Consider the following 11,091-nt stretch of genomic DNA (forward strand, 5'->3'; position numbering starts at 1 on the left):
TGAGGGGAAGCCCAGCCCTGTTCTGCATGCCCATGCTGGGTAGGGAACCCACCTGCCACGTAGGGTGCAGACAGGCCTGGCAGCCCTTCGTGGGCCACCTGCACCAGGTGTGGCCAGTGCTGGGCCCTGGGGCAGGGCAGCCAGGGCATGTGATGGGAAGCATGTGAGCCCCAGCGCCCTGTGGGAGCTATAAATGGCATGTGTGCTCACTGGAGGAGCACGGCTGGGGGGAAGCCAAGGGGGGGTGTTTGTTTCGGCTGCCACGCTGCTCCAGAGGAGGCTGGACCCAGAGAGGGGCGGGCGTCTGCGAGGGCCGGGGGTGAGCGCGCAGACCCCTGTGCCATGGGGCCTGTGGGCAGCGTGGCGGGGCTGGGGCTGGATGGGATGAGCTCCCGCAGCTGTATGGGCATCCAGCTGCACAGAGGCAGCTAGCCGCCATCCCTCCTCCCGGGGAGGCAGAGGTGGCCGTATCCTGTCCTGCAGAGCCCTTCGTTGGGGTGACGTTTCGGTGCTCTGCGTGATCTGGTGTGTGTGTGCTCGTGTGGCCTAGGGCCTCCCTGTGCCTCAATGGCTCTGAGCGGAGGAAGGAAGGTGCGCTGCAGAGTGTGGAGTTGGAGGCTCGGCCTCGCGCTGCGGTCCCTCCGAGGACAGTTCCTGGGCACGGGGGCAGGGAAGGCGGGCGCGGGGGGGGCCGATGCGAAGCGCATTCCCCTCCCTCCCGCCCCGCGCAGCCCGCCCCGTCCATGCGGCGCGCGGCCCCTTTAAGAGCTCCGTGCATGTTTCAATCCGCGGGTGACGCGAGAGCGGTCGGAACGTATGCAAATCGGCCGCCGGGCGGCGGCCAATGGGCGGCGGCGCCGGGCGGCCGGCGGCCAATAGCGCGGCGCCTCCCGACGGGGCGCCGGCTCGCCCCATATAAGGAGCGGCTTCTCCATAAAAGGCAACATTGTATCGCTTTATATGGGGGCGGCGCGGCGCGGCGGGGGCGGCGGAGCGGGGCCGTGAGCGCGGAGCGGGGCCATGGCGGGGCCGGCCTGACCCGGCCCGGCCCGACGCGACCCGCCGCGATGTTGCCGAGCCAGGCCGGGGCCGGGAACGGCGCCGCCGCCGCGCTGGCCCGCGGCGCGGGGCTGGGCCGCTCGCCGGTGCCGCGCGGGGCGAACGGCGGCGGCGGGGCGGCGGCGGGGCCGCCCGGGGCCCGGCTGGAGCGGGAGGCGCTGTACAGCGGCAGCGAGGGCGACTCGGAGTCGGCGGAGGAGGAGGAGCTGGGCGGAGAGCGGCGCGGCCTCAAGCGCGGCCTGGCCGAGGCGGCGGCGGCGGCCGCGGCGGCGGCGGTGGCGGTGCCCGCGGCGGGAGGAGCGGCGGCGGCCACGGCGGCGTTCGGGAGCGGCGGAGCGGGCGGCGGGGCGGTGAGCGGCGCCAAGCCCGGCAAGAAGACGCGGGGCCGGGTGAAGATCAAGATGGAGTTCATCGACAACAAGCTGCGGCGCTACACCACCTTCAGCAAGAGGAAGACCGGCATCATGAAGAAGGTGCGGCCCCGGGGCACCGGGAGCGGCCCGGAAGCGCGGGGCGGGGGGCGGATGCGGGGGAGCGCGGGGCCGGGGGGGGGGGGGGGGGGAGAGCGGGGGGGGAACGGAGCGGGGCGCGGGGAGGAGGGAGGGAGCGCCCGCCCGCAGCATCCCTCGCGGAGGGGTCCCCGCGCGGCCGTGACGCCCCGTGCCGCCCCGCAGGCCTACGAGCTGTCGACGCTGACGGGCACCCAGGTGCTGCTGCTGGTGGCCAGCGAGACGGGCCATGTGTACACCTTCGCCACCCGCAAGCTGCAGCCCATGATCACCAGCGAGACGGGCAAGGCGCTCATCCAGACGTGCCTCAACTCCCCTGACTCACCGCCGCGCTCCGACCCCACCACCGACCAGCGCATGAGCGCCACGGGCTTCGAGGAGACCGACCTCACCTACCAGGTGTCCGAGTCGGACAGCAGCGGGGAAACCAAGGTGAGGCCCCGCTGGGGGCCGGGCCCCCTCCTGCGCCGCTCGGCCCCGGCCGCCTCTGGGCGCTGTTATCTCTCCCCGGGCGTCTCCATGCGCTCGCGCTCATTGATAAAAATTTGATTCTGCCTCCATGGCCTTATAAGGCCTGGTTTCCCTCGCCAGAGTCCCTGGCAGGGCCCCTCACATTCCTTATAAGCTGCAGCTGTCTCTTGCTTTGGTGCTGTTTTGGAAGGGGGCAGGGAGGACATGGGGAATGGAAACACTTGGCCGGACCGAGTGTTCCTGCTCTCTGCCTGGCGGCCTGCTGCTGGGAAGCCCCAGGGCAGGGCAGCTCGGTGTGCCCTGATGCAGCTCCTCGAGGGGCTGCAGTGGTTGGGCACGCAGATGCTCAGGGATGTGCACAGAGCCGGGGCTGTGCTGCAGCTCCCCGGGTCCAGTTGGGCGCCGTGAGCTTCGCTCTACCCATTCCAGTGGGATGAACGGAGACATCCTGCTCCTCCAGCTAGCTGTATGCCAGCCGTGCCCTGTGGAGTCTGCTCATTGTGCAACAGAACCCAGTGAGGGTGCTTGAGAGCCCTGTGCTGCTGTTGTAACCCCAAAGACTGAGCACAGACCCAGCTTGGTGCTCTGGGGATCCTTATGCGTGTTTGCATCCCGCATCATCTCTGGTCGTGGTGCTGCTGGGTACCTGGGGCAGGGATTTCTGCTCTCCTTGTGCGTATGCTGCTGAGCCCCATAAATACCACTGAGGGGAAAATACTTGCTAGGGATCCCAGAGGAGGTGTGATGGGATGATAAGGTGCTGTGGGCTGGGTGCCCCCCAACCAGGGCTGGGCCCTGGAAGGCTTCCCGGTGATGGGAACCCAGCTGCCCCAGGCTGGCGTGACTCCCCTGGGTGCCTGATGGGAGCTCTGCCAGCCCTTCCCAGCAGGCGTGGGGCAGGAAGGGCTGCGCGTGCCACTGACTTGTCCCTGGTGCAGGGCTTGTTCACACAGCGTCCTTTAAGGTTTCCGCTGGAAACACTGCCAGGTGGCCCCAAAGGAAACGTGCTCTGGTGGCGTGGTCACTTTGCAGAGGTCTGAACCTGCTTCTCTCTGGTGCCAGCCCAGTTTGGCGCCCTTAGGCTCAGGCCCCAGGCACGGCCCTGCTGATGCTCTGAGAGTTGTTCCCTGTACAGACAGGACCTGCTGGTGTTTGGCTGCAGTAGCAGTGCGAGGAGCCATGCAGCCAGCAGCAGCTGCGAGGTCCTCCTGCTGTGCCAAGCCCCAGTGCCTGCCCTGGAGTGCAGCTGGGATGGCAGCGGGGACAGGGGGATGCTGTGCTTTTGGGACAGCTCCAGCCTCCCAGCAGAGCTGTTGTGTGCTGATCTGGGCCGTTCACCAAAGGACCCAGTGCCCTGTTTGGAGGGAGATTGGGGTTGGAAGAGGGAGCTTGGGGTGGGGAAAGGATGGGGCTTTTTGCCCCAGCTGGAGCGTAGAGCAGGTTCTGGAGAGCAGAATGGGATCTCTCCTGTGTAGCATCAGGGCCAGAACCTGCAGGGCTATCCTGAACCTGTGGTGCAGTGGTACCCTTGCTGAGAGTGGCTCATGGCTTTGCTTCTCCACTCAGGCTGGGCTAAGTGGGGTGCTGGGGCAAGTCCAGGGGGCTCAGGAGCATCCCAGGCAGATAGGAGGAGTGGGTGTCCAACCCCAAGGTCTGTCCCAGTTTTCTTTGCTGTCATTGCAACCTAGGGGTGGCACGTTGGAGATGGCAGGCTGGGGAGGGCAGAGTTAGGTTTGGGTAGTTGGAACCCCCTTTGCTTTTCTGATTGTGCCATGCTTTGCCCTCATGTTCTAAGGGAGTCCTGGGGCACTCTGCGTGCATCTCTCGGGCTGCCTTTCCCATGCCCCAGAGGATGTAGCGCGGTGATGTTACAGGCCCTGGGGCACGCAGGGCTGTGCATGGGGATGAGGGAGCTGGGCTGTTCCAGCTGGAAGTGAGCCCACTCTGCTGTGGCTCACACGGCCAAGTGGGCTTCATGGCCCAGGTGGGAGTGTGCCTGTGGCTCCCACGTCGCGGGGGGCTGCGGCTGAGCTAATGGAAAGTGCCTGCGCTGGGCGCCGCGCCGTGATCACGTGCCTCTTCTAATTTGGACGTGGGGGGACCGCAGTGCCAAGGCAGAGGGGCTCTGCTCTCCTCCCTCGACGGGCCCTGGGGCAGGGCCGAGTGCCCAGGATTGGCTCCCCCCTGTCTAAAATGGGCTGCCTTCCCTTTTTTAGCTGTTCGCGGAGCTGTGAATTCCTGGCTGCTGGCAGGCTGACAAGCCGGGAACAAGGCGCAGCACGTGGGAGCGCTGGGCCCGCCGTGCTGCGGGAGGGCTGCAAGTGTGCCCGCCTTAACCCTTCCTTGGCGGCACGGGGGCACAGCCCGCAGAGCCTGAGCTGTCACCCTTTCTCCTTCCCCAGGACGTGCTGAAACCGACCTTCACTGTCACCAACCTGCCCGGGACAACGTCCACCATCCAGACGGCGCCTACCACCTCGTCCTCCATGCAGGTCAGCAGCGGCCCCTCGTTCCCCATCACGAATTACCTGGCGCCAGTGTCTGCCAGCATCAGCCCCAGTGCCGTCACCAGTGCCAACGGGACAGTGCTGAAGACTACTGGAGCCAGTGCAGTGACATCCGGGGGCCTCATGCAGATACCCACCGGCTTCACCCTCATGTCAGGTCAGTGCTACTCAGGGCTGAGCGCTGTGTCCGTCTGTCTGTCTCTGCACTCGAAACGTGTTGAGAACGAGAGACCTGGCAGCAGGTGGAGGCAGCGGTCGCTGCCTTAGGATGAACGTGGCTGGGGCGCTTTGCTCAAGCGGTGACAGTTCCTTTAGGGCCCTGCTGCTGGGAAGGGTGTGGTGGCAGGGAGCTGAGCAGGGGTACCCCAGGGGGCAGCACTGAGAAGCCTGGAGGGAGCAAAAAGAGCTGGTGGTGATGAAGCCTTTTTTTTTTTTTCTCCCTCCTTTTGGCAGGTGCTTCCCTGTCTCTGGGGACCCCTGCCATTTCTCTCCCTCATTTACAGCCGCACTCGCTGGCTCTTTCCAGCCAGCAGGGCCAGGCGGTCGCGGGTACAGCTGGACAGCTACATCAGGCACAGCACACGGTCTTCCACTTCCCTGCCAGAGCTGGAGGGCAGATCGTGTCGCTGACAGGTCAGCACTTGCTTCTGCTCTGTTCGTTTTAGACTTGGGGGGAATGGAGGCTCCCGCAGGGGCCCTGTCCTTGCTCAGGGAGCTGACCCCAGCACACAGGTGAGTGCACGGGGAGGCAGAGCAGCGTGGCTGTGGCTCTGGGAGAGACAGGAGGACAGGTCTTGGTGTGAGCAGCGTGCTGGCAGGTGCAGTTCTCGGTCCCCTGACCCAGGCTTTGCTCCACAGCTTGTGAACACGTAGGAGATGGGTCGCTCGTGTACCAAGGCTGAGCTGGGAGGACCGATGGAAGGAGGGAGACTATGGTGCTAAGATGCCCTGTGGATGTGGTTCTGAGTGCTAGTGTTTGGCTCATGAGCAGCTGTCGTGCCTAGATCTGTAGTTGGCCGCTGAGCTACGGTGCAGGAGATTGGTGATGAAAGAGGCAGAGGTGTTGCTGTGTGGGCATTGTGCTTGGCAGGAATCTCGTATTGTGCCAAGTGGAGGGCTCTCTGACTGCTGTACTAGGGCTGGGGTACCGTCTCCCTGGTACCCGCACTGTGGGTGAGAGGGTATTCTTGTGTTGTGCCTGCTTGTTTCCATGCTGCTAAGTCTGATGGCCTCTTACAGCTCCTGTGGGTCCTTGCAAGGGGACCAAATTTCCCTTCTGGTCTGGAGAAACTGAGAGAATAATCAATGATTCTGTATGTTTCTGGTGCATTACGTGGGGAGATATCCAACCTGGTGGCTTCTGGTGCGGTGTGTGGGGAGATGCCTGAACTGGGGTTTCTGTCTGGCATCACTTGTTTTGCCTGCAGAGGGAACAGTGTGAGCCTGAGGGGAGCTTCATCTCCTGCTCAGTCTCTGCATAGCTATGCTGAGAGCCATGTGGTGAGCAGGCTGGCCCAGAGGCTGTGTGGCTGTGCCCGTGCAGCTCTGGGCTGCGTGTTGGGGCGGCTGTGCTCTTGTTCCTGTGCAAGGCACTGCAGTGACTTTGGGGTGGTTGTTCCCGAGTGCCCTGCAGAGAATGATGCCGGGCTCCAGAGGGTGAAAAGACCCTGCTGGAAGGTGGGCTCTTGCTTTTGTGCTTAATGCTGTGAACCTGGCTTTGTGGGCCTGCTTGAGCAATGGGCTGCGCTGGCACCCTCTCCTCCCAACATCTTCTGTGTTGTGTCCTTGTGGAGCCAGGAATGGTAATGAGGGCCACTGACATCCCTGAACTATACCTAGATGCTGGACAGAAGCTGCTGTGGCATTTCCTTTTCCCTCCAGAGCCCTGCAGGCCGGCTTGACCCCCTCCTTGGCCCTTGTGTGCCAGCACCGTGATGGGCCACGTGTGGAGCTGTGCGTGGCCAGACAGGGACGGAGGCTGGCAGACTGAAGGCTCCCTTCTCTCCCCAGGTGGCACCATGGCTCAGCAAGTCCCTGTCCAGGCGATCCAGGTGCACCAGGCACCACAGCAAACGTCTCCCTCCAGTGACAGCAGCACTGACCTTACTCAGACCTCTCCCAGTGGAACAGGTAATAGGGACTTTATGATAACTGCATTTTCTCTTCCTTCCTAACCACTATTGATACTGACTCATCCCTGCTCCTGGCCCATCATCATTCAGTCTAGCTATCCCAACCACGCTGACAGTTTGCCAGGTTTATTTATCCCTGTTACCAGCTCCCATGCTGTGCTGCTTCTAGATAGGTGCTGCTGTGCAGAGTACCTCAGCAGATTTCAGAGCCTGTCTTGGTGCGTTGCTTTTTGTTTCATAGAATCATTAAGGATGGAAGAGACCCTTAAGGTCTCCAAGTCCAACCATCAACCCATCCCCGCTGTGCCCACCAACCACGTCCTTCAGTGCCACATCCCCACAGCTCTGGGACACCTCCAGGGACGGTGACCCCACCACTCCCTGGGCAGCTGTGCCACTGCCTCACTGCTCTTTGGGAGAAGAAATGTTTACTAAGACCCAACTTGAACCTTCCCTGGTGGAACTTGAGGTCATCACCTCTCATCCTTATCCTGCAGCATGGAGCTGGGAACATGTTGCCAGGCCCTTCCTAGTTCTCAGGCAGTTTCTTATTGATCCAGCATTGCCCCTTGCACAAGGCATTGGTTTGCATGTTCTTGAGACTTTCTACGTACAGAGGACACCTGTACATACCTGAGATTTCAGGTGCCTTGGATGCAGGCTGAACCCACTTCAACAGCTTCATCAGGGAACCTATACCATGGTTTGAGTTCAGTCTTGGGTTACTTGGCTGTAAAGCTGCCTTGCCCTCAGTCCTCACTGACCAAAGCTCTCTTGCTTGTTCCCTGGGTTTCTTGGGAGAACAATGTGCGTACCTCCACATGCTGCTGCTAGCGTGTGTGGGTGCTGAGGGAGGATGGCTGAGCAGGTGTGCAAGTGTGGCAGGCTGTTGCAGTGTGGCTCACGTGTAGTTTGTCCTGCTGCCAGTGACCCTCCCAGCGACCATCATGACGTCCTCTGTGCCAACCACCGTGGGTGGCCACATGATGTACCCCAGCCCGCACGCGGTGATGTACGCGCCCACCTCTGGCCTTGCGGATGGCGGACTTGCAGTCCTCAATGCTTTCTCGCAGACACCCTCAGCAATGCAGGTGTCCCACAGCCAGGTCCAGGATCAGGGTAAGTCTGGGTTGGTGCTTCTCTGTGGGCTTTCCTTTTTGCATGTTTTTTTTTTTTGCTACTTATCAATTCCAGAGGGTTTTCTTCTAAGCCATCATATCTGCCAAAAAGAGCCAGCAAGGCTCTGTGCTGTTTAGAACCAGCTTTTCTCCTGTGTAAAGGGTTCCTTGAGCCATTTGCTGGGGGAGAGGGTGAGAGTTGCTGGTGCGGGGAGCATGGAAATGGGGCAGGCAGTAGCAGGCGGGGGGAAGCCAGGAAGACTGGAAAGGACACATAGGTGCATGAGGGGCCAAAACAGTATGGAGGCATGCATGCAGGATGTGGATTGAAGGCTTATGCCTGGCTCCCAGCATCTGGAAAATTATGTCATTTGTGTCATTCTCTCTGTGGCAGGTGGCGTCCCCCAGGTGTTCCTGACAGCCCCATCAGGCACCGTTCAAATCCCAGTCTCGGCTGTCCAGCTTCACCAGGTAGGTGCAGAGCGGTGCTCGCAGATGTGGGGGCTGTCCCTGCTTCTCCTCTGAGGCAATGCTGGCCCCGCTCTGCCTGGACATCCTTTATGAGCCTGGGCACTTGAGTAGGGCCAGTCCTTAGGCCTTGGGTAGCTGTTTGTGCCACCTACACATGGGCGAGGAGCTCTCGCCCTCCTTGGGCAGGTGGTGAGGGATGCTGGCTTGCTGGTGGAAGCAGTCTTAAGTGCTGTCCCTCAGCGCTCGCTCCTCCCTTCTCTCTCTAGATGGCTGTCATTGGGCAGCAGAGCAGCAGCGGCAGCAGCCTGACGGAGCTGCAGGTGGTCAACTTGGACACCTCGCACAACGCCAAGAGTGACTGAGAGGCCTCTGCTGCTGGCCTTGTGCCGTCCCTGGCTTGTCATGCTGGGGCTGGCAGCAACTCTCTCGTACGGACTGCACCAGTTATTTATTGTTGCCTTTTCACGTTTCCTTCATCCACACATGCACACACACATGCACCCACCCACACACACAGCATGCAAGGGGCTGCAGGACCCGCCTGGGGAGAAGCTGTGCTGGGGCCGTGCAGGGCTGGGGGTCGTTGGGATGCTCGTCTCTCGCCAGCCAAAGAAGCTTGTCTCTTGAGGGGAGGATGTGCTCCATCCTGTACATAAATCCCGGGGGCCCTTCCCAGCTGGAGGCCCTGGACCCTTCGGGGTGCTCACCCCATCTGTGGGTGTTTGTGTGGGGCTGGGACCTGGAGCTGTCCTGCAGAGCTGCGCAGGCCTCAGCAATGTGCCTTTGTGGGGGGGATGGGTCCTGGCTGCGGCATCTCTCCCTGGGCTCTGCAGGGAGCAAGCGGCCTACTTGGATGTGCATCTCTGGTTGGGCCTGGTGTGCGGCCCCAGCCTCCTCACGTGCACTACAGCAAGGCCTCCGCCCTCAGTGCCTCCTTGCTGGGCTGCCTGGTGGGTCGGCAGCTGCAGCGCTCAGTGGGTGCCCAGCAGCTCAGTGAGGCCCTGGGGGTGTCTTTGCTGCCAGCCCAGCCCCGCGCTCCCATCTCGGCCCTCGTGCTGCTTGTGGACTCCGTACGCCCAAGGGGGGACGTGACTGGATCTTTCCTGCATCCCTCTGCTGCAGCTCCAGCCACCGCTTTCTAAATTTTCTGATGCAAGGTGGAGAAGCAACTCCAGTGCCAAAGGGAAGAGTCCATGGGGCACTGAGCTGCTGGTGGGCAGCATGCTCCTCCTGGGAGCACCGGGGCAGGAGGAGCCTCAGCAGGGCCACGGGAGGAGGACTGGAGGAGTGTGCTCGGTCCTGCGTGGGAGCTGCTGCCTGGCACTGGCCCTGCAGGGAGAGCGAGTGAGCAAGGAGCTGCTGCATCCTTAGGGGAAGGAGCAGCTACTATAACTTTTTTTTTTTAAGTTAAAGACAAAAGAAGCCTTGGGGGGGAAAAAAAAAAAAGAAAAAAAAAAAGAGAAAAAAAAAAAAGAAAATGACTTTATTTTTCTAAGTGTTAAACTCAGTATTTATGTAATACTTTAAGGAATAAAAGTTTGGCTCCTGTACAGTTTTCATGGGGTTTGTACCGGGGGGATGGGAGAGGGGTGGGTGGGTGTGGAGGCAGGAAGGGGCCTTGCTTTTGAGTTTGTATTGTAACCTTGGACATGTTCCCTCCGCGTTAGCGTTTAACTGTGCTGTCTGCTGGGGTGTCCCCAGCCCTCCCTGGGGGGATGAGGGGCCGGCAGCGGCCGATCTCCGCTCTCCCTGCCCGTAGTGCAGGTGGCACCTCCTGAACTCCCAGCCGAGGGTCTGGGCTGGAGTTTCCCCACTCCACAGCCTCAGCTTGTGCTGTTTTTTAGTGCACAGATGTGGACGGGTTCCTTCCATGACCTGTGCGGAGAGCTTGGGGTGTGTGTGAACCGTGACCCGAGCCCCTCATCAGGGCCGTGCTTTGCTCTGCTTTGCTCGTGCTGGCCCTGTGGGGCTGCGATGGCAGTGCCGCTGCTGGGCATCTCCTCCCTGCCTCCCCAAAGGCAACCGCTGGTTAAACGCTAATGGTGTCTTTTATTTAAGTGCAGACTTGTAAGAACACTCGTGTATCAGGGACGAAATGGCATTTATTGTGTGGTGACATTTTTAATTCATTTTACTGGTTTGAGGGTTGTGTGTGTGCGTGCATGCGTGCGGGTGTGTGTGTGTGCATAAGTGTGTGTGGGATTTTTTTTCCCCTCCAGTTTCCAGGGTTGTGTTTCTGGAAGGATGTGGAAGTAATCACAGTACTATGTACAGAGCTTTCTTTTGTATGGAAAAAAAAAAAAAATAAATTACTCTTTCAATAAATGTTATCATTTTGTGCACAGAGCTGGCGTCTTGTCCGTGCTTTGCAGGTGGAGAAACTGTAGGGAAAAAACAGTGTCAATGAATGGGGATCAGGTGGGGGAGCAACCAAAGGAAGAAGGGCATGTGTGGTGCTGGGACAGCAGCGTCCCAGCTCTTAATGCATCAGCTGTGTTTCCATGGCAGAGCATTAGCAGTGCCTCACGTGTGTGCCAATAAGCACAGCGGTGTTGCAGGTGCAGCACGTGCATGGAATGTCAGCTGCTGGGAATAGAGGGAATCAGGGACGGTTGTGTGTGTGCTGTCAGGCTTCGTGGCGTTTTGTGGCAGTTAGGAATGTTGTTTTCCCTCGATCTGTGCAAATATTCTGTAGTTATCTCTATGTGAGATGAGGGGACTCATAAAGGCAAATTGCCTCGTCGGTTTCATGAGTACCAGGGGTAGAAATGAGGTTGGGTGCATCCATGTAGTTGCTCCAGGATCAAATAAGAAAGCAAATTCT

General features: G+C 60.5%; 1 protein-coding gene and 1 non-coding gene across 3 annotated transcripts; both read left to right on the forward strand.

Annotated features, from left to right (window-relative positions):
* The first annotated feature begins 942 nt into the window (after positions 1-942).
* SRF (serum response factor) lies at positions 943-10,613 on the forward strand. 2 transcript variants are annotated; one of them, XM_046938517.1, is made up of 8 exons: positions 944-1,532; positions 1,734-2,000; positions 4,442-4,703; positions 5,000-5,179; positions 6,557-6,676; positions 7,606-7,797; positions 8,191-8,267; positions 8,534-10,613. In XM_046938517.1, exons 1-8 carry the CDS (start codon positions 1,068-1,070, stop codon positions 8,627-8,629), a joined length of 1,659 nt encoding a protein of 552 aa, XP_046794473.1. In that variant the 5' UTR covers positions 944-1,067; the 3' UTR covers positions 8,630-10,613. The 2 variants fall into 2 exon arrangements, with proteins under 2 accessions (NP_001239070.2, XP_046794473.1); NM_001252141.2 differs by lacking the exon at positions 5,000-5,179 and having other exon boundaries at positions 943-1,532.
* On the forward strand, positions 4,538-4,664 carry MIR6542 (microRNA 6542). The gene has a single exon (NR_105408.1). It is a non-coding gene; the product is annotated as a microRNA 6542 (primary transcript).
* Positions 10,614-11,091: the final 478 nt, after the last annotated feature.

This window comes from Gallus gallus, chromosome 3 (assembly GCF_016699485.2).
Source record: "Gallus gallus isolate bGalGal1 chromosome 3, bGalGal1.mat.broiler.GRCg7b, whole genome shotgun sequence".
Classification (NCBI taxonomy): Eukaryota; Metazoa; Chordata; class Aves; order Galliformes; family Phasianidae; genus Gallus; species Gallus gallus.

Coding starts and splice junctions, on each gene's coding strand:
- SRF (XM_046938517.1), top strand. CDS start 1,068: ATGTTGCCGAGCCAGGCCGGGGCCGGGAACGGCGCCGCCGCCGCGCTG. Junction 6,677..7,605: donor GACCTCTCCCAGTGGAACAG/GTAATAGGGACT, acceptor TCCTGCTGCCAG/TGACCCTCCCAGCGACCATC. Junction 8,268..8,533: donor CGGCTGTCCAGCTTCACCAG/GTAGGTGCAGAG, acceptor TTCTCTCTCTAG/ATGGCTGTCATTGGGCAGCA.